This window comes from Pan troglodytes, chromosome 16 (assembly GCF_028858775.2).
Source record: "Pan troglodytes isolate AG18354 chromosome 16, NHGRI_mPanTro3-v2.0_pri, whole genome shotgun sequence".
Lineage (NCBI taxonomy): Eukaryota > Metazoa > Chordata > Mammalia > Primates > Hominidae > Pan > Pan troglodytes.
Window position 1 is genome coordinate 33,832,984 of NC_072414.2, and position 21,087 is coordinate 33,854,070.

Below are 21,087 nucleotides of genomic sequence, written 5' to 3' on the forward strand. Positions count from 1 at the left end.
TCCCTCCTGTCAAGGGAGGGCTCCTCCCCCCATCTCTCAGCCCCCACCCAGCTGGGGCTACACCTTCTCCTGGATCCAGGCCTCTGCAAGGTCCACTCTCTGCAGGAACTCCAGGAAGTTCCGCCTGTCCTCCAGCTCCTGGCCCCTGAGGGCCATTGCCTGCCTCAGGTCCTCCCAGTGCTTCCGCAGGCCCTGCAGCCGCTGGGAGACCTCTCCGGCTCGAGGATGACTCTGTGCCAGGAGAGCCTCTCCCTTCTGGAGGGAGAGAGGGGACACAGGACATCTTGCCTGCCTCACTTCCTCCTAAGACTGACATCGCCCCTGGGCCACACTTTGGGGCAGGCATGGGGCTGAGGGCCCAGTTGTTACCTTGGCAACAGAGGTCATGACCTCCTCATGGGCCTGGACTTCAGCCTCAAAGGCCTGGTGTTTCAGCAGGGGCTTCAGCTTATCTCTCAGGTCCCCAGGAGGGATCGGCTCCTTCAGCTGCTGGGCCCACGCCTGGATCCAGTCCTCAGCCTGGTGGGGGTGGGACATGAATGCTGCAATGTTCTGCAGCCTCAGGCCCCAGACGCCACAGGCCTAGCCCCCAGCCATTCCCAGGAGGCTGGCCTCAGGGGTGGGGCGGGCAGCACCTGGTAAATGAGCCCTGAAGGTTCCAGCTCCGGAAGGTTGCTGCAGGAGGCAGCCGGGCAGGGCCTTGGGTGGGCTCTCGTTTTGGAGGTGTGGCCCCTACTCCTGGGGCCCTGGGCTGCTCTGCTCCCTTCCCCACCTCTCTTGCCCTGGCGCTGCTAGAGCTCGGGACACTGGTGGGGTCTCCACACAAAGGGGCTTAGATCCCATGTTCTGGGCTCCAGCACAGCCTCTGGGAAAGCCATCCACCCCCGAACCTGTTTCCGCCTCACAGTGTTGCGGTGTGAAGGCGGCTGAAAACTGTCGAGTGTGGTTCCAGTGGAAGGCCCTGGGCTGGGGGTGCCCTCTGACCTGGGTTGCGGCCTGGGTGAAGCTGGCCATCAGCAGGGAGGCATGCAGGGCGTGTCCCTGGCTCTCCGCCAGCTCCTTCACTCTCACCCGGCGCTGCAGCAGGATGGGAAGCCGGTCCCGCACCCGGGGGCGCCGGAGCGTCTTCAGCCGCTCACGCAGGGCTGCCTCCTATGGGGCAGGGGCACAGCTGCTGCTCTCCCACCCTGGGCTGGGGCAGGGCCTGGACTGCAGGGCTCACAGTCCTTTCTTTGAGGGCCCCGGAGCCCTTTCCTCAGCCCCATATGGCTGAGGGGTGTCTGATCCTCCCAGCCACAAGCCAGACCAGTCTGCTCCCCAAGGACCACACGGTGTGGACAGAGCCGAATGCCCCGTGTGGGTCTCTGCAGTGTGGCCCATCTCCCCCTGGGCCCTCTTCTTGAGCCACACATACAACTTGCTCAGTCAACCCCAACCAGGCCCCCAGCCTCGCAGGCTCATCAGCACTGCCTCCAGGAACGCACCAAGCGCCCCGTGACCGCCTTCAGGACTCTCTCCCGACCACCACATTCTGACCATGCCCAGGCCTCCTGACTCCATTACCTTCTTGTCCTGGGCAGTCAGAACCTTCAGGAAGACCTCGTGCTTGCGAATCAACTGCTCTACCTCTTCCACCGAGCTCCCCAAGGCACTGGTTTTCAGGGAGACCTGGATCCACAGAAAAGTCAAAGAGGCCACCAAGCCTTCCAGCCAGCCAGCCCCTCCAGCTGCAGTCTGTGCCCATGGGCACTCTGGGTATGGCAGGGCCTTAGGAGTGCCCACTGAGCTTGGCATGGAGCTGTGAGGAGTGGGAGTCCAGGTTGGGAGGCTGCGACACCTCAACCTCTGCACCATGTGGGGAGCATGACCAGCCTCTAGCCAACTTCCTCGGGGCTCAGTCTGGGATAGGGGCTGGGGATGTCAGTGGACGCTCAGGGGCCTCAGCACTTCACCATGGCCACCTGGAAGGACTTGTGCACAGCTGCCTCATATTAGAGAAAAAGCTAGAGAGGCGGGAGGAAAGGGACTGAGCACAGAGGGGAATGGAAAGGAGGAGCAGGAGGCTGAGCGGAGTGTGAGGGCGGGAGGGGACCTGCCTCCTGGGCCGCGAGGATCTCCTCCAGGCGGCCGCACTCTCTGAGGAAGAGCTGCTCCTGCTGCTCGGCCTGCAGCCTCTCTTGCTTCCGTGCCCAGGCCTGATACACCTGGTCCCGCTGGTCCTGCAGGGCTCGAAGCTCTTCCTGGACCTGAGGATGGACACATGAGGAGCCTCAGCTGGGGAGGGTGGTGTGGGTGAGGTGAGGACTGGATCCTGAGGGAAGCTCCTGAGGAGAGGCCAGCATGGCACAGTAGGACGGGGCACCAGGTGGCCAGGCACAGGCTAGGTCAGCTAGGGTATGTGGGGGCACCAGGGAAGGGGGCCCACCTCCTTGGTGGGTGTCCCTGCAGCAAGAAGTGCCTGCTGGCCCAGCTGGGTGGCCTGCTGCCACAGCTTCTCTCGGGCCTCCAGCTCTGCCCGGAGCCACTGGTGGGCACTGAGCTTCAGCGGGCCACTGCTAGGCTCTTGCGAGCTCTCCTCCACCTTCAGGTCCTGGCACACGCGGGCTGCCCAGGAGGCGTAGTCATGCACCTGATCCCGGGGACACGGAGGGAGAGCCGGGTGAGGGCTGGGCTGGGCAGCAGGAAATCAGGTGCTGAGGCAACTGCAGCCCACCTGAGTCCACTCACACAGCCCGAGCCGACCTGGGTCAGGGCCTCGGGTGAGGCACGTGTGGCCCTTTGTCACTTGGTTTCTCCGTTCTCATCCAACCCGATCCTCCCAGAACCACGAACCCCCTACATGAGCCAGACACTCACCATGACACATCTCTGCCCTTTGTTCCTCCTGCCTTCCCATCTCTACAGAGCTCACCTGGATGAGGCCATGAGAGGACTGGCGGCTCGCAAGATCAGCCCCATCAAGACTGCTTGATGGGGAAAGAAAGTTCACCTGCTCTTCAAAGACCCCTTGGCCGCCTTTGCCTGGCAAAGCCTTCCCTGGTATTTGACATTGCACTGCTCTCCTTGTTCTCTGAATTACTAATTTAACCCTTACAGTCTTCTGCTGATTTGGGTACAACTATACAAGATTGGTGCTGGAGGGACTTCAGGCCCTTGTCCAAATATCTCATTGCATGGAGGAAGGAAGGGTAAATGGCACAAAGAGTCTTGTAAACTCTAAGTGCATGACAAACCCAGGGTTAAGTGCCTTGCTCAAGCTCACACTGCTAGCAAATCAGCAGAGTTAGGTCCCTAAACTCAAGCCTTTTTGCAGTGTCAGTTTGGGCCTCCTGGTCTGCCAGGTCCCAGGACAGTGGGATGCCGGGGACACCCCGTGGCCAGGACCTACTGTCCCAGTCTGATTCTCTGGGTTTCGGGCTCATCTCCCCAGGAAGCAGGGCTCCATGAGGGCAGCAGTTCCACTTTCCATAGCTTCTATATTGCCCTCCTCTCTCCACCTGTGGCTTCAGCAGGGAGCTGAAGACAGACATTAAATAGATACTGACTGATCCAGAGGTCACTGTCTAACATCTGGGTCTCCAGTTATGAGCTTTCCTGGGCAGTTCTTACTCCCAGCCCTGGCTGGGACGCTGCATGACTGCCCTGCCACTCACCTTGCTGGCACTGACCCAGACCCTAAGGTGTCACTGCTACGCCCATGTGCTCAGCCCCTGACCAGCCAGACTGACATCCCGTGTGCTCATGCTCTCCCACCCGAGTCCATGCTTCTTCTCCCTCCAGAGCTGGAGGGCCTCATGAGTGCATGCCCATGCATGGTGCAGCACACACACATGCACACACACGCCACCCAAGGGGCAGGAGCCCTCACCGCCGTGCGGAAGCGGGCCAGGAGGCGTGCCAGCTCTAGCTGGGCCCTGCGCTGCTCCATACGTCGCTGCAGCACTGCCCACGCCTGCGTCACAGCTTGCTGCCTCTGCTGCACCGCATGGGCCTGAGGCCCCGGACACAGCTTCTGCACCCTGCCTGCAGTCTCCAGCAGTTCCTGCAGCTGCGGGAGGGGCAGGGAACAGGGAGGCAAGGGTCATGTCCTCCTGATTATCTCGCAGATGTATCCCTCGCCTGGGAACTCTGGCCCCCTTGGGCCACGTCCTGCCATGCACAGTAGGCCTATGGGAGGCTCTGAGGGAGAGTGGAAAATCTAGAGGAACAGGCGGGCCAGCCTGAGGGGGCTGCAGGGGCCTGGGTCGGAGAGGCAGCCAGCTGGGCTCACCTGCCGCTCGGTGCCCATGAGTTCTCGCTCCAGCCCCTGGTGGCTTCTCAGCTGGGCCTCCAGCCCACGCAGGTCCCGTGCCACATTGTTGGGGAGGCTCGTGGCTTTCTCCTGAGGAAGGGAGAATGCCGAGGAGATGAGGGATGGAGGGTGGGCACTGAGCCTGGAGTGTATCCACTTCTAGCCACCCCTCCGGCTCACACCTGGACCTGGGTGAGGACTTCCAAGAGATCTCTGTGAACTCTGAGGGTGGTCTCGGCGTCTCGGAGCGCGTGGCCTCGGGCCTGGGTCAGCTCCCACAGCTCCGACCAGGCGGCCCTGCCCACGGTGTGTGGAAGACCAGCCGGGGATCAGCTGCCGGGCCGTCTCATTCCTCCCTCCCGCTAGGTCTGGTCAGCCCGCTCCTCTCTGAGTTGTATCGGGACTTGCCCAAAGCTCCTCCTTCTTAAAACCTCTCCCGCCTGTGGCCCTGCCTACGCACCTTCTTCCTGGGAGCCTGTCTTCTAGCTTTACCATGAATTCAGTGCTTTGCTGCTGTAATGCTCGGCACTGCATGGTATCTGTGCTGTGATACTCCTTACATCCTGTGCTTTGACTCATAGTGTGTCACCCAGGTTATGATCACAGACGCTTTGTGGGCAGAGGCCACATCTCTCCGTTCCTCGCTAACTCTGCAACTGGCTGAGCTCCTAAGGCTTCTGCCAGGCCAGGCTCTGGGCTAGGGGTTATGAGCAAGTCATGACCTTGCCTCAAAGCTCACAGGCTGGGAGTGGATCCAAATCAGCCAAGTGGACAGCTAGGAACCACACGAGGCATGGGCTGTCCCGAGTGAGCATAGGAGCTGGGGTAGCTCAGGGGAAGGCCCTGATGTCTGGCCCCACCATCTTCCCACAGCTCCTGCTCTCAATCCTGGGAGCAAGACTCTGACCTGCACACCCAGCCTCACCTCCCTTCACAGACCAGAGCCTGTGGCGGGCTCAGCTTCTCTGCAGCTAGGCCCCCTGCAGAGCCCTGTGGGCAGCCAGGGCCAGCGTGGCCCTCACAGCATGCCATCCTCTCTTACCACTCTGGGCCCTGCCTGCCCAGCTCCTTCCCCCAAACCCCATGCTGGCCTGGCCCGCTGGGCACTCACTGCAGATCCTGCTGCCTCTGACGGACCATGGGGCCAGCACTGTGCCCACGCTCTAGCAGGCTCTCTGCCAGCAGCCGGCAGGCGGCCACCCGCTGGCTGCCCATCTCCACTTGGTGCTGAAACTTTGCAAACTTGGTGCAGAGGTGCTGAGAAGAGGGGAGTGGGTGACAGGGTAGCCCCCGGCTGGTTAGGCATCAAGCAGCCTGGGAATTGAGGCACCTCAGTGCCCAACTGGGTGATGTGGGCTTGGACAGCCACGGCGTCTGCCCGCTCCACTCAGGAGGCCCCACCTCAGCCAGGGCTCACCGCTCTGCTGCCACCTTCTTCCTCCGCCCCGCCAGAGCCAGCTTCCCCACCCCATAGGCTCTTCCCCAGGGCACCCTCCTTGACCCTGGCCCTCTTCTCACCAGGGCGTACTCGGGGTCCTCCCCCAGGCTCTCCCCTCCTTTGGCTGCCTGCTTCTGGCTTGCCAGCCAGCCCTGCAGGTCCTCGGCCTCCCTCAGGAACTCGTGCAGCCTCAGGGTCCCCTCCAGTTCCCGGTCCCTGTGGTGACAGTCCGTGGTTCCCCAGAAGTGAGTTGCCCACCCCCCTGGGGGCCAGTCGGGCCAGCCAGAGGGGCCAGTCTGAAAACTGGGGTTACTCATGGTCTCTGTCCAAGCCTGCGGCTCACGATTCAGGGAGTAGTAGACACAGCAGTGCAGGTGTAGGGGCAGAGGAGGGTGTGGACGTGGGGAGATGGACTGCAGGGAGTTGTGGGGCCTCACTGAAGAATTTATGGAAAGAGGTGAGCAACACACACCCTTCTCCCAATGCATCTCTACAGCCTGGGGTCATGGGTTCTGATTGACTTTGGGCCATGGCATGGGAACAGTCAGCTGTGGCTAGGCCTCCTGTACCCACTGATGAGAGGGGTTATGGTGTCCTCACCGTGTGGCCGCCAACTCCTGCAGTGCCCGCAGCTGCTCCCGGAGCCTCTCCCACACCACACGCGGCTGCTCAGGGACTTCGGGGCCAGTGAGGGTTTGGGCCGTCTGGTCAAGCTCCTCCATGGAGCTCCAGTAAATGGCTAGTTCCTCCTGTAGAGCCTATGATGCATGAGGACCCATGCCAGGCTCAGCCTGGGTGACTCATCCACCCACCCGTCCGTCCCCCACCCATCCAGTCACCAATCCCCATCCATTCACCCACCACTCACACGCCCATCCATCTACCTCAACTCATTCATCCACCCACCCAGCATCCATCTACCCATTACTGATGGAGTAAGTACTTATTGTTCCATAAAGTGAACACCTGGTCTGTGCCCACTGAGGGCTCATTATTTAGCAGGGAAAGGTGAATGCTGGCTAATCTGGGCCAAGGAAGGGAGGGCACAGGAGGCATTAGACTGGACCCCAACATCCATGTGTAAGAGAGAGGCAGAGTTAAACAAGCTGTCCAGTATAGCCGGGAGATGGGTGCTCCGTGAGGCCAAGGCTACAGGCCTTTAGAAAGACCTTCTCTGAAGGTCCTGTCGCAGAACACACTGGAACTGGGGCTGTGCAGGAAACATGCCCAGACAGGAGGACAGTTCAGTGACAGCAGGAACCGGGACTGCCGTGGGCTCCAGGCTTTGAAGCTTGTGTGGTTCTGGGAGTCCGAATTCAGGAGTGAGGAAGGGGACTTCGAGACCTCCCTCCCTTCAGCCAGGGGATGTTTGTGGGAGGAGGTCGGCTTCATGAAGGGCATTGGGTTAACTCAAAGGATGACAGGTAAAGCCTGGGAGGAAGACACCTGTGGGAGATGTGGAGCGGGCTGGGCAGGTGACCTTGACAGAGGAGAAAAGTGCCAGGGGTGGGGTAGAGAGGAAGCAAGAGGAGGCGGAGAAACCCCAAGGCCACAGGGAGAGGCAAGACTCGTAAGAAGATGAAGGGAGAAAGCGTGTACATCACAGTGCCCAGGTTGCCTTGGAAGAAGGGGCACTGTGGGATCTGGTTGGGCAGTGGGGATGGCGCTGTCTGTGTCTCCAGGAAGCAAGAGCAGGGCTCCGTGCCTCTGAGAGAGGGAGGGTGACAGCCCTCTCCCCGTGGTCCATCATCACCCAGACCACACTGCAGGGGAGGCTCAGGACGTGGTACCTGGTGCTTGTTAATGAGCCTGAGGGTGGCTGCCTCGTCTCTGCCATAGTCCCGACTGCTCACCAGCGGCCGCTTCTCCTCCACCCAGCCCTCCAGCTCTGACACATCCAGAAAGTACTGCCAAGAGTGGGGCCAACTCACCTGGAGGATCTCAGACAGGACCCTCCGTCAGCCCTGGAGACATCTGCCCCTGCTCTCCAGCATCAAAGGGGCTTCTGTGCCCATAGGGGCACCCATCAGCTCCCAGCCCAGAGCCCCCACCACTGATCCGCCTCCCTGAGAGTCCCACAGGTGGCCCCTCAAGGAGCCCTGACTTCTGCCTCTTCCCCCAACCCCACCTCTCTGCATCCTACCTGCTGGAAAGCGACAGCCTGCTGCAGACACTGGGCCCGCGCTTCACATGCCCTCTCCAGCTCTGCCCAGTGGCCTTCCAGCTCCTGGCACTGCTCCACGATGTGTTGGGCTTGGGGGTGCCCTGAGGCTGCCAGGCTCCGCCCAGAACTCAGCACCCGTTGCACCTGCCCCTGGTGAGCTTTTACCTCCAACTGGAGCTCCTGCCACAGAGTGGCTTGAGAGGCTGCTGCTCTTAACCCAGGGGCGTCCGGAGCAGAGCCATGGATGTGGCTCCAGGCCCCAATCATGGCAAGACCCCCAGGGTCAAAATAGCTGGGGCAGAGATTTGGAAATTGGGATACCCAGGGGTGAGGGCTTAGAGGCCAGGACACCTGAGTAGGGGCAGAGGGTTTCTAAGGTCTGGGAAGCGGATGTCGGTAATCCTGTAGGAAGAAGAGGGCTATTACCTTGTGCTTGCGGTGAAGGCTCTGGGCACCATTCAAGCACTCGGTATAGCTGGTGGGGCTGCCATGGGGCATGTGCTCGGCTACCCAAGAGAGCTCCATGTTGCTCAGGTGGCAGAACTGGTGCAGCTCCACTGAGGCCTGCAGCTGCAGGCCCCGGCTGGCCAGATGCCCCTGCAGAAGCTCCAGCCTAGGAGGAGGAGGAAGAGATGGGAGAGGTTGGGAACAGAGTGAGCACAAGGCTCCTGGTTCTTTCCTTGGCCAAGCCAGGGCCCGTGAAGAAGAAGACCAGGGAATAGAGCAAAGCCCCATCTGACAAATGGAGGCAGTGGAAGGGCGCCAGGGCCCCACCTCATGGCCTAGATGACTCGCCTGACCGCACTGTGGGGGTCCTGCTAAGGAAGCATAATGGGGTCTCTGACCCTCCCATCCCAGAATGACTCTACTCATAAGGGAGGAGGTCTGGACACCCCGGTCCTGTGGGTGCCATCTTGTGGGACCTTAAATTCACATGGAGGAGTGACACACAGGTGGGTGGGAGGACAGGCCCCACCTCTGGAGGTGCTTCTGGGTCTCTTCCAGGATGGCCGGGGAGGCGGCCATGCCATGGGCCTTGGAGGCAAGGGCAGCCATCTTGGCAGCCAGGGTCTGGCTCTCACTCTCCAGCTGTTGGTGCCGTTTCTGCAGCCTCTGGCTGGAGCGCAGGTCCTGCCCTGTTTCCGAGCTCTGTAGGGCCCCTTCGAGCTGCTCCAGCTGCTCCTTTGCATCCTGGGAGGGACGCATGGAGCTGCATTGGGTTCTCTGTGTACAGCACAGCAAGTGGCCTTCCCGGGCTCTGGGACTGTTGGGCTTTTAGGACCAGATTCACCAGGGAGCTCTGTCCCCACCACTGCCAACCCTCGGCCAGAAGTGCCCAATCTTCCCCTGTTCCCTCACGCTTCTTCTTCCCTGGGGGACTCAAGTGGTGCTGACCACCCGCTGGGCACACAGGAGAGAACCCTGCATTGGCCGACTGAGCGGAAAGGCACGCTTAGCTTGTCCTAGGCCAGAAGCCTCCAAAGGCTGCAGAGCCAGGGTCAGCAGAACACCCAGACTTCTCCCTCCGCGTTCTGTCCAGCCCAGCCAGGCCTCCGTCTCCCTCTTGTGCCCTGTCCCTCTTCCCAGTGGACCTGCAGCTGCCTCAGGAGTTGCTCCTGCTGTCCAGCCTGCTGGAGCTCGTCCCCACGCTCAGTCATCTTGCGGTTCAAAGCTTCCCACTTGCTTCTCAGGCCTTGAAGCCTGGTCTGTATGTCCTCCTGGCCACAGGGCCTCCTACTCAACAGCTCTCTCCCAACCTGGAGTGGAGATAAAGGCCCAGGGAGTTTGGCTGAGCTGCCGGTACCACCAGTGGCCACAGCAGGCTGGACCTGGGTGGCAGTGGAGGTGAGGGGGTGACCACAGCTGCACTCCACGGGCTGCCTGGAAGAAAGCAGTTCATGTGGCCCCAAAACTGCAGGTAGGGGGGCTTTCCTCTGACCCCTGCAAATAGAGCGGGGTGAGCCGGCATTAGGTTGGTGGCTGGGGAGAGCCGTGTTCTGGTAGAGGTGGCCGGCTCTGGGACTTGCCATGGAGAGTTGTAGGGGAAGGGATGGATGGCGGCAGCTTTGGGGCTGGTTTGGGTGCCAAGGGGATGCCAGCAGCATCAAGGAAGCTTGCAGGGGGAGGTTCTAGGTTCACGCTGAGGCTGATTTTTCCTTCAAAGACTCTTCCATGAAAACAGGTGGTGCAGTAGGGTTGGGAATTTGAAGACAAGGAGGCTCTGCACCCTCTGTCCCGTGTCCCCCACCTGCTGCAGGGCCTCCACGTGTCTGCGGGTGGCGAGTAGCTCGCTCTCAGCTGCTTTGTGCCGCTTGAGTGTCTGCAGGATGTTTCTGCGTGCTCCGGAGGGCTCATGCGCAGCCATCAGCCCCTTCTCTTCCATCCACTGCATCAGCTCTGCCACATCCTGCTTCCACTCCTGCCAAGAACCAGGCGAGAGTGGGTCTCAGAGCACGGCGGGTGGGGGCTGGTGCCTAGCCCTGCATCTGAGGGTGGTGTGGCCACAGCCCCTGTTTTCCTCCTCAGGAAAAACCTGAGCTGTGTTGCCTGCCTCACAGAAGGTGTTGAGAGGATGAATGACATAGCGCGTGAGGAAAGTGCTCTGTAGGCTGCACAGAGCTCTGTACGGTCTCAGGCTTTCTTTTCAGGGAGGCGTCATGCGACCTGGGCCCAGACCCTCACCTGGAGCTGGAGGGAAGCCAGCAACTGCCTCCTCCTCTGCTCACTCCTCCCCTGGAGCCTGGTCCACTGTGCCTGGACACTCTGCAGCTGCTCTCTGACCCTGGAGGGCGGGGGGGGGTTGGAGGAGGGCATGGGAGAGGACTCACACCCCAGCACGAGGTGCACTCTCCCCTACCCCCTACTCTCCCAGCCCTAGGGCGGCCGTCTGTGCAGGCTGAGAAAGGGTCATCTGCAGGTGCTGCAGACTGAGGCCAGGCTCACGTGTGTGCAGCTGGGTGCTGGCTCTGAACCAGCTTCTCGCCGTGTGCCCGCAGAGCCTCTGCCCGAGGCCCCAGGGTGCTCAGGAGCCGCCCAAACTCCCGGTGCTGCTGCAGCAGGCTCAGGGCCTCCCTCACGTCCTCCTGGGAGTGCAGAGACCTGAGGTCATGCCTGGGAGAATGGGGGTCAGGACCATCTCACCCGCCACTGCCCCAGGGGCCTCCTGCCCAGCCTGGCTTCTGGAATCAAGGGGATGAGCTCCCTCCAGTGATGGGGAGTGACAGTCTAGCTCCACATTCCTGCTCCATACCCCAAGGTTGTCCAGGTGCAGCCAGGCCTGGTGGTTGGCACAGGTGGCAGTGAAACCATCCACTTCTCGGCCAAACTTCTGCAGCTCCAGCCCCTCTTGCAGCCACTGCTGCCTCTGCTCCCACAAAACCTTCAGCTCCTGGCCCTGCTGCCCCAGGAGCCTCAGAGTGTTGGCCACCTCTTGGGAGTCTGGGCAGTCCAAGGCTGCCATGGGCTGGCTCTGAGCGTCCAGCTGCTGCAGCCTGACCAGGATGACAGGCAGAGAGTCAAACCCCAGCAGGCTCCCTCGTCAGCCTCCTTCTCCTCTCACCTCCAGGGTTCACGCATCTTGGATCATAAATGAGACACTGAATGTGATAGGCCCAGCAGAGTGCTTAGGATGCAGGGGTTCCCAAGCCCCCATCGGCTCCAGCCGGCCATCCTTAAGTGTGGACTGCCAACGGCCGATGCCCGGCCTAGAGGACATGCGGAGGCAGCACAGTGTGAGAGAGAAAAATCACGCAAGCCACAAAAGCACCTGACCGCAGGGCCACTGCAAGCCCCCATGGAGGCTTTGAACAATCAGAAAAAGTGCTCCTTTCAGCAGGTGGCTTGGGAACAGGTAACACCCTTTTGTGAATTAGAGCAAGGCTCCACTTCCTCTGAGCCGCTGCAGAACCAGGTACTGGAGTCTGGCAAGCTGAGGACCAGATGCATTTCAGTGCCCACTTGACCACCTGTCAAGTGCCCTCAGGAGGGGCACAGCCTGTGGACTGTCCCTGGTGGCCTTGCCTGCCTGCCAGCCCATAACATCATCCCTGCAGGAGGAGAGGCACCACCTTACTAAGGAGGTGGGGATCTCAGACCCGTGGGTGGGTCCTGAGCCATTCCACTTAGGGGCCACTGGGGTCCGTGTTACCAGGATGGCAGGGGAGGCTAGACGCCCTGACTGAAAGCAATGCATCGGGCCCACCTGGAGGGGGCCAGCCGGGCCTGGGCTGGAGACAGCCTCCCAGGCAGCTCAGTGTCCTGGGTCTCTCCTCGAAGTGTACAGGCTGCCTGACCCAGTCCTAGATTATATCCTCCTCTGTGTAAACTTGCCTCAAGCAGCATGCCAGACACCAACCAGTCTGGGCCCCTCCCTGGGGAAATCACACTACTTCCCGCATGCTCTTTCTGGGCCTGAACCCAGAGCCCAGAGCCCTGGGCCCAGCCCAAAGTGCACCCCTTCTGCCCTCCTGTCCTGACCTCTCCTGCCACAGGTGGATCTCCTCCAGCAGGTCTTGGTGCTCCCTCAGCAGCCGCTGAGCCGAGGCCACATCCACCGACACCTCCTTGCCGCGCAGCTGAGCCTGGACACTCTCTGCCCACAGTAGCAGTTGCCGGCTCTCTTGCAGGAAGCTCTGCCCGGCCTGAGTCTCAGCCTGGCGCCGGGCCTGTTGGGCCACTTGTTCCTGTACTTGCTTCAGCAGCCCCTGCAGTGTCTCCACCTGTCCTTGCAGAGGCTGGCTCTCTGCGTAGCCTGACTCCTCGACCCTGGGAGACAGGGCGCGCTGCACAGTCAGTGCCCTGTCCTGGGCCTGGTGCCCCAGGCACATGTCCTCTCTCCAAACCTGCATCCCCCAGGGAGAGTGGTGGTGACTCTCAATGCCCACCCCACCCTTGACCTGGGGGCAGCAAGAACATAGGGCTCGCCAGGTGCAGTGGCTCAAGCCTGTAATCCCAGCACTTTGGGAGGCCGAGGCAGGCAGATCACGAGGTCAGGAGATCAAGACCATCCTGGCTAACATGGTGAAACCCCGTCTCTACTAAAAATACAAAAATTAGCCAGGCATGGTGGCGGGCGCCTGTAGTCCCAGCTACTCGGGAGGCTGAGGCAGGAGAATGGCGTGAACCCGGGAGGCTGAGCTTCCAGTGAGCCGAGATCACGCCACTGCACTCAGCCTGGGCGACAGAGCAAGACTCCGTCTCAAAAAGAAATAAAAAAAACATAGGGCTCTTCCTGTCCCCAGGACCATTTTCTCCTGATCATCCCCCCATCTTTGCCACAGCCCTCCTACCTGTCGTCTCCCCATCCCAATTTCTGTCCCTTCCTCATTCCACTGCCCTGCCCACGCCTTCCCATGGTCCTCACTGCCTCCCAATGCCGCCACTGCGCTGGCCGTACTTTACGACCACACTTTGGAGGAAGTGGACCCTCCTCTCCAGCACCAGGGTCTTCTTCTGGGCCAGCTGCAGGGCGTGGCGGGTGTCCTCTGAGCTCCCTGGCTGCGGGGCCTCCAGCTGGAGGAGCACGTCTCGCAGCTGGACCTGTGTGGGTCCACACTCCTGCAGAAAACTGCACACTTCCACACTGTGTGCCAGCTGCACGGCCTTCTCCCTCTTCAGGGCCTCCAGCTGCCCCCACCTGGGCAGAGGGTACAAGGTTGTCTCCACAACAGAGACACCTCCCCATCCATCCGGGAGCCTTGGCCAGAGCCTCACGTGACAGAAGCTGCCAGACTGGCTGTCCCTTGCCCCTTCCCTGTGCCTGGGACATGTCCAGCCTCTCCACCTGGCATGGCGGGAGGCAGGTGAGTCAGGCCCGGGCTGGGCACTGTGTCTGCCTGCCTCACCACCTGCACTCCTGCCTCATTCTCACCTCTGGCTCAGTTCCTCCTGCTGTCGTTGGATTTGTGTGGAGTTCCCAGGATATCTCTGCCTCAGTTGCTCAGCAGAGCTGCTGACCTCAGCCCAGAGGCCCTTTCCCACAGCCAGGGCAGTGAGGAAGTTCTAGGGAAAAGGAGGACCCAGCCCTCTTGGGGGACTTTTTCTCTTTCCACACTCCCCTCTAGCCTATGACGGACCTGAGTGGTGCTCTCTGCTACAGGGATGCCCACGCTGCCTGCCCCTGGAAAGACAGCCATCCGAGTCCTTAAGGGCCAGGAGGCCCTCGAAATTCAGGCCAGCTCTCTGCTCCCCTCCCCCAGGCAGGACGGTAGTTAAATTGGAAAACTGAGTCACAGCAGCGGACCACAAGGAGGCAGGGGCAAGGCGAGGAGGAGGTGCCAAGCTCCCAGGGCTGTACCTCATATTTGAGCTGCATGACCTCCAGGGTGTCAGCCTGGGGCTGCACCCTTTGGAGCAGCGCTGTCTGCTTCTCCAGCCACAACTGGAGCTCCCCACAGGAACTGCAGAAACCAAACAGGGCCATGGCCTCCTCCAACCGGGCCCTGCGGAGCTGGGGAGAGGTGGCCCAAGGCTGGGGTGAGGGTCAGGGCCCCCGACAGGGCTCTCAGAGCAGGTCAAAGGGGTGCTCCTCCCCATCCCAGCCCACCAGCAGAGCCCAGGGTCAGGGCCAGAGGGGGTCCCTGCCTCACTGCTGGGCCCCACATCCTCTCTCAGAGCCCTCTTGGCACCACCTGGAGGGAGATGGCAAGGGCTTAGGGTAGGGTAAAGGGCACTGGCAGTGTGCTCCTGTCTGGCCTTGCCCTGCTGAAACCTCTCAGTGCCAGCCCTGCTCTAAGGTGAAATCCACGCCGCTCCCTCTGCCTGCTCCACCCCCACCTGCCTCTCTAGTCTCTCCTCTGGCCATGGCCTCCCCAGCGTCTGTGCTGCAGGCACCCGGGCCTTCGCTTCCTCCGCTGGGCCCCCTTCCTACCTTTGCACAGGTCCTGGCCAGCACCCCTGGGTTTACCTGCTTTCTGTTTCTCATTCAAGCCTCAGCTTAAAAGTCCTTCCCTCCAAGGTGCCTTCCCTGACCTCCAGCCTGACCTGGGCTACCTTCTCATGTGATCCCATCACACCTGCATCTAATGAGTTGTCTGACATCTTCTCAGCCATGATAAAAGCTCCTTGAGGACAGGGAACATGTCAGTCACTGCCTTGTCCCCTGGGATCACTGCACAGGAGCTGCTGGCACAGGGTAAGGACTCGAGCATTTCTTGAAAAAGAAGTGTTACCTGTGCCAGGGCCCGCAGACTCTCATAGTCCTGACTCAAGTGGTCCTGTGTCTGGAGTATAGTGTTGGGATCAAAGTCAGGGTCAGGCTCAGCTGGGAGGGCCATCTTCCAGGCATCCCCAGGGCCAGGGTGGCAGGAAGCCTCACTCCAGGGCCCTGGGTTCCTCAGGCTTTCTCCTGGAGGGCTCAGGGCAGAGTTTACCTGTGTGACAAAGGGCAGCGCGTCTACAGGCGACCCCATCAAGCAGCAGGGGCTTTGGCCAGGCCACCCCTACCTCCGTGCCCTGAGACCTGGAGGCGCTGAGCTGTAGCTCAAAGGGTGTGTGGGACATGGGTCTGGGGGACAGGAAGCTTCCTTGGGGCTGAGGGTCGAGGGGCCAAACGTGAGCACAGGATCTGATGGCTTTGATTTCCACATCGTGTGCTGCATACACAGCTTCTTGAAAGGGCTGTGAGCCAAGCTATACGTGTTTTAAAGAACTTTGGGGGCTCAATGAACTGAGCAAGGGGTGTCAGAAGGCAGTCTGGGTGAGTGATGAGGCCACCCCAAACCAACAAGGCGGGCTAAGTCAGGAGAGACAGTCACTACTGGCCTGGGTGAAAGTGGAGGGGACCTTCGTGGAGGAAAGTGCTTAACGGTCTGAAACTGCCGGCAACGGGAGCCAGGCCAAGCTGTATTTGGATGCCCTCGGTTGGCGTGGGCAGACAGGATTCCACTACTTCTGGGCTAGGTCAAGTGAGATGCCACTGAGGACTGGGGTGAGGGACACCTACACCCAGGGGAAGGCCACGAATCCTGGGCCAGAGGCCACAAAGGCCCTCCCATTTTTGTCCTCTGTGTGGCCCAGCCGCGGTGGAGCAAGGGAGACCAGGCGCCCTTCCCTGTTCCTGTCCTCACCGTGAATAACGACGCCCGGGCCGAGGCCGCCCGCCCCTGCTCCTCCAGCCGCCGCAGCTCGGCCGCGAAGGCGCGCAGGACGCGCTCCAGCCGCACGTGGCGCCTCAGCAGGGTCTCGGCGGCCGCCTGGTCCTGACCGCAGGACGCTCTCTCCAGCGAGGATCGCCGCTCGCGCAGCCACGAAGCCGCCTCCGCCGCGTCCGCGAAGTACTGTGGGAGGGGGTCGGGGGTGGTGTGGGTGAAGGGGCGCGGCTGAGCGCGGGCAGGTGCTGGCACCCCCACCCCCGCCTCGCCGGGCCCCGCCCCCACCCCGCCTCCACCCCTCCCCACTACCTGCAGGACCAGCAGGGCTGTCTGCAGCCGTGCGCCCCGCCCCACCACCCGGGTCTGGAGCAGCTGCCACCCTCCCTGAACGGCCTCTGCCCGTTCCCCGGGATCCGGCTGCGTTGGGGGCCTGCGGGCGCTGAGGTCGCGTCCCCTCCGCACGAGATCTACGCACACGGCCTGGTGGCGGTGGACCTCAGCTTCCAGGGCCTAGCGGGGGGCAGAGCAGGGGGCTCAGTGAAGGCAGAACAGGGGAGGGGGCCGGGGGCCCGAGAGGGAAGGGCAAGGCGCTGGCGACCGGCGGGCGCGCTCGGGGAGCTGACACCTTGTGTTTCTGCAGGGCGCCTGCGATCTGGCTGAGATCCCGGCCCAGGGCCGCATTCCCCACCCGCTGTCCGCACTCCTTCAGCCAGGCTTCCTCCTCCTCACAGTTGCGCAGGAACTCTGCCCGCTGCAGGGTCTGCTCCAGCAGGGCCCGCCTGAGGGACAATAGGGGCCACCGAAGGACATGGGGAGTCGTGGGGCATGGGCAGTGGGTTCCCCTCCGGGTTTAGACACTCCCCTTAGACAGGATTTTTCTTTTCCCTGGATGACTCAACAGGTGAGACGGAGGCTTTGGAAGTGAGGGTCAGTGTGGAGAAAACTGCCAGGCCAACAGTACTTTAACCTGGGCAAGAGATAATTTGGGTTACAGAAAAGTTCTGGGAAAGGTGGAAGAGTTGGGGCAGGCTCTTACCGGGCCCTGACAAGAGCCACCAGGCTCTGTTGGAGCTGGGCCAGTGTCCTGGCCTTGGCCTGCAGCACCTCCACACTGGTGCCCAGGGAGGAGTCCAGCTCTGCTGTCTGCTGAGCAAGATGGCTCACATGGGCTCCGTGGGCCGAGACTTGAGCCTCCAGCAGGTCATGCCTCTGCAGCAGCTCCACCACTTCTGCCAGCTGCTGCCCACAGGCGGTGGACCTGGCCGGCCCCTGGCCAGAGATGATGGTCATTGCACTGGTCCCAAGGTGCTGGGTCCCTCTGAGCACTGGCACTGGGGAAGTCTCCCACCCTGCTGTGTTTCCCAAGGGCCTGCTGGTCCAGTGCCCACCTGCAGCTCCTCCAGCTGGTGGGAGGCAGCCTCCACCTCCTGCAGCAGGCTCAGCACAGCCTGCATGTCTGCCACCTGCTTCCTCTGTCCCTGTAGATGCTGAAGGAGCCTCTGCCAGCGCACGGTAACTTCCTCCTGCCTGGAGGATATGAGAATAAGGGAGATCTCCTCTGGGTTGGGGCAGGGAAGCTACTTCAGGGTTCCTGGTCTGTGGTGGGGCTTGGCTGCCCTGGAGGAGTCTGACCTCCATGGCTGGGGCAAGGTCTATGGACTCTGACAGCATCCTGGCAGGCGGTGGTAGGGGCAGTGTGTCCTACCTTTGGACACATGCAGGAAGCCAGGAGGAGGGCCTGGAAGGATCAGGCCTTTGGGGCCCCCTAACTTGCATGCAGTCCCCATTTCAGTTGATGAAAACTCCATCCTTCCAGGTGCCCAGACTAAAATCTTTTTTTTTTTCTTTTGAGACAGAATCTGCTCTGTCACCCAGGCTAGAATGCAGTGGTGCAATCTTGGCTCACTGCAACCTCCACCTCCCGGGTTCAAGTGACTTTCCTGCCTCAGCCACCTGAGTAGCTGGGATTACAGGCATGGGCCACCATGCCCGGCTAATTTTTGTATTTTTATTTTTATTTTTATTTTTTATTTATTTATTTTTGAGACAGAGTCTCACTCCTTCGCCCAGGCCGGACTGCAGTGGCACGATCTCGGCTCACTGCCAGCTCCGCCTCCCAGGTTCACGCCATTCTCCTGCCTCAGCATCCCGAGTAGCTGGGACTACAGGTGCCCGCCACCACACCTGGCTAATTTTTTTGTATTTTTAGTAGAGACGGGGTTTCACTGTGTTAGCCAGGATGGTCTTGATCTCTTGACCTCGTGATCTGCCCGCCTCAGCCTCCCAAAGTGCTGGGATTACAGGCATGAGCCACTGCGCCCGGCCAATTTTTGTATTTTTAGTAGAGACGGGTTTCACCATGTTGGCCAGGATGGTCTTGAACTCCTGACCTCAGGTGATCCACCCGCCTTGGCCTCCCAAAGTGCTGAGATTACAGGCGTGAGCCACCAGGCCCGGCCTAACATCTTGATAACTCACTTTCTCACATGCCACATCTGATCTGTCTGCAAATTCTACTTGGCACTACCTGCAAAATCTATCCAGAACCCCACCCCTTGTCACCACTGCTGCTCCGTCCTGGATTACTGCAATAGCTTTGTAACTGGTCTCTCTGCTTCTGCCTTTGCCCCTTGGATCTATTCCCAACATGACATCCAGGTGAGCATCGCAAAACAAAAGTCAGATTGTGTCACTCGTCTGCTCCAGCCCTCCACTGATTTCCCATCATCTCTCTGAGTAAAAGCCAAATCGTTACTGTGCTCTGCAAGGCCCGACTTGACCTCCTTCCCTACCTCGTCACCCCTGTGCCCCCCTGACCTCAGCTCCTGCCACTTGTTCACTTTGGCCAACACTGGCCTCCAGGCTATTTTTCAAACCTGCCAGGCATGTGCTCGCCTAAAAGGACACTGCATTTGCCGTTTCCTCCGCCTAGAATACTCTGTCTCCCACGTCTGCATGGCCAGCTCCTCACTTCTTTCTGGTCTTTACTTAGAAGTCAACTTCCCAGTGAATCCCCTCTAGCCACTCAAACTTAGCACCTCATATTCATTCCCCTATCCTCCTTTATTGTTATTATTTTTGGAGATGGAGTCTCACTCTGTCGCCCAGGCTGGAGTGCAATGGCGCCATCTCTGCTCACTGCAACCTCTGCCTCCTGGGTTCAAGCGATTCTCCTGCCTCAGCCTCCCGAGTAGCTGAGATTACAGGCGCCCGCCACCACGCCTGGCTAATTTTTGTATTTTTTAGTGGAAACGGGGTTTTGCCATGTTGGCTAGGCTGTCTTGAGCTCCTGACCTCAGGTCATCCGCCTGCTACGGCCTCCCAACGTGCTGGGATTACAGGCATGAGCCACCGCGCCCGGCCTCTCCTTTATTATTATTATTTTTATTACCACATGCTATGAATTTTTCTTATTTGTCTGTTTTCCTTAGTAGTGTGTAAGTTCATGAGGGAAGGAATTTTTGTTTCTTCTCTTCTCTACTAAATCTCCAGCACCTAGCACAGTGTGTGGGACATAGTAGACACTCAAAAAATTCTTGTTTAGTGGATGAATCAGAGGCTACCTAGAAAGTGAAAGTGCTTTACCAATAGGAATGAATTACTGATGGTGGGCTTGCAAGCATCACTGGGAGATAGATCTTTGTAGAAGGATCCCTGAACCCATAAATCATCCCTCTCCTCTCTGGCAAAGAATGGGCACATGACATGGAAGGATGGGGGTGCGGTAGGACAGCCTCAGCCAGCTGTGGGGAGAGTTCATGTGCTGGGGCTCACCTGCGGGCCACATCTGCCCAGCTGTGGTACTGCTCCTGCCGGAGGATGTCTGCGATCTCAGCCAGGGCCTGGAAGCGCCCTTCCTGGGGCAGGATGCCAGCCTCCAGCATGCCCAGCCTCTGGACGGCTGCCTCCACTGTGGCCAGGCTGGCTGGCGGGGCTCTGGCCTGGTCTAGCACCTGCTCTGCATCCTTAAGGAAACTCTCCCGGAGGGCTGCCTTGCGCTGGAAGCGCCGGGCCAGGGTTTCTAGCCGCTCCAGCTGCAGTAGCCTCTGCTGCAGGGCCTGGCTCCTTGCAGCCTCTGCCCACTCCAGCCCTGCCCAGCACTGGGACAGCTCTGCAAGGCCCAGGCCCTCATGAGGCAGGAAGGGCCTGCGGTTCTGGGCTTGGAGTGCTGTCTGTAGCCGGAAGAGCAGGGCCTCTGCGGCCCCTCGCTCCTGTAGCCGGGGTGGCTTCTCCTGGGTGCGGAAGATGGTGAATGCTGCCAGTAGCTGCCGCATGGCGGGCAGCGAGTCTGGAAAATCCCGCGCCTCCAGCTGCACCTGCTTCTCTGCAATCCAGCGTAGAAGGTCGGCCACCAGCTGCTCGTACTGGGTCTGCAGCAGCTCTGTCTCCTGGAGCTGAAGCAGGATCTGGTGGAGGGCATAGGAAGGGGTCAGGGTCCTTCTCAGGGCAGGCCCTGGAATGGGCACTGAGTGCCAGCCAGAGTTCCCCAGGTGGGCTGTACCTACTTCTCTGAGCCAAAGATGCTTTGAAGTGGTGGTACCCCCACCCCAGAGAACTGGGTTTGCTTGGATTGCACACTCAGACCCAGGAGCTTGGGGTCCCTCTCCATGACTGAGGGTGAGGCTATCCTGCCTTCCTCCTCTTGTTTTACCCATTTGGCCTCACTGGTGGGGTTGAGGCCCTTCAGGCTGCTGTTCTTTTTCTAGGCCGCCTTTCCCTTCCCTGAGCTTCCTACCCCATAAAGCAGCTCACAGCCCTTGGCCTGTGTCACCCCCACCCCCACCCCAAATGAGATACCCACCTTGAGAAGAGCACTTCCGGGCCTTAGTCTCTGCCATCGTGTCCAGAGAGTAAGGAAGCCCCCCAAAAACATGAACTCTGCGTAGCCCCCGCTGGCAGAGCCTTTTCTGTGCCTGTCCTTGCAGAATCCTGGCTCTCTAAGCCTTTTAATCCCATTAGAAGCTTAATAGCCCGAGAGTCGGGTAGAAGGGGGAGGCCCAGGAAGGGCCATTCCTCCCCTGGCTTCCCTTGTATACCAGACACCATGCTGGGCCCATTACCCATGCTCCCTGGAACACTCACAAGGGCCTTCTGTTATCCAGGC

General features: G+C 60.4%; 1 protein-coding gene across 1 annotated transcript in view; it reads right to left on the reverse strand.

Annotated features, from left to right (window-relative positions):
- Positions 1 to 21,087, reverse strand: part of SPTBN5 (spectrin beta, non-erythrocytic 5) — a 51,244-nt gene that overhangs the window by 17,805 nt on the left and 12,352 nt on the right. Inside the window, exons 8-39 of the mRNA XM_063794784.1 lie at positions 19,758 to 20,389; positions 17,372 to 17,510; positions 17,020 to 17,252; positions 16,609 to 16,762; positions 16,293 to 16,493; positions 15,960 to 16,169; positions 15,063 to 15,263; positions 14,189 to 14,341; positions 13,763 to 13,893; positions 13,289 to 13,528; positions 12,370 to 12,657; positions 11,144 to 11,384; positions 10,837 to 10,976; positions 10,576 to 10,675; positions 10,142 to 10,312; positions 9,486 to 9,650; positions 8,870 to 9,084; positions 8,320 to 8,506; positions 7,873 to 8,073; positions 7,520 to 7,636; positions 6,330 to 6,487; positions 5,810 to 5,945; positions 5,403 to 5,548; positions 4,474 to 4,588; positions 4,271 to 4,381; positions 3,869 to 4,048; positions 2,426 to 2,629; positions 2,097 to 2,246; positions 1,564 to 1,668; positions 985 to 1,152; positions 370 to 519; positions 64 to 255 (exon numbers count right to left, since the gene is read on the reverse strand). Of these exons, the coding sequence (XP_063650854.1) occupies positions 64 to 255; positions 370 to 519; positions 985 to 1,152; positions 1,564 to 1,668; positions 2,097 to 2,246; positions 2,426 to 2,629; positions 3,869 to 4,048; positions 4,271 to 4,381; positions 4,474 to 4,588; positions 5,403 to 5,548; positions 5,810 to 5,945; positions 6,330 to 6,487; positions 7,520 to 7,636; positions 7,873 to 8,073; positions 8,320 to 8,506; positions 8,870 to 9,084; positions 9,486 to 9,650; positions 10,142 to 10,312; positions 10,576 to 10,675; positions 10,837 to 10,976; positions 11,144 to 11,384; positions 12,370 to 12,657; positions 13,289 to 13,528; positions 13,763 to 13,893; positions 14,189 to 14,341; positions 15,063 to 15,263; positions 15,960 to 16,169; positions 16,293 to 16,493; positions 16,609 to 16,762; positions 17,020 to 17,252; positions 17,372 to 17,510; positions 19,758 to 20,389 (5,934 nt within the window). The remainder of the gene's footprint in view (positions 1 to 63; positions 256 to 369; positions 520 to 984; positions 1,153 to 1,563; positions 1,669 to 2,096; positions 2,247 to 2,425; positions 2,630 to 3,868; positions 4,049 to 4,270; positions 4,382 to 4,473; positions 4,589 to 5,402; positions 5,549 to 5,809; positions 5,946 to 6,329; positions 6,488 to 7,519; positions 7,637 to 7,872; positions 8,074 to 8,319; positions 8,507 to 8,869; positions 9,085 to 9,485; positions 9,651 to 10,141; positions 10,313 to 10,575; positions 10,676 to 10,836; positions 10,977 to 11,143; positions 11,385 to 12,369; positions 12,658 to 13,288; positions 13,529 to 13,762; positions 13,894 to 14,188; positions 14,342 to 15,062; positions 15,264 to 15,959; positions 16,170 to 16,292; positions 16,494 to 16,608; positions 16,763 to 17,019; positions 17,253 to 17,371; positions 17,511 to 19,757; positions 20,390 to 21,087) is intronic.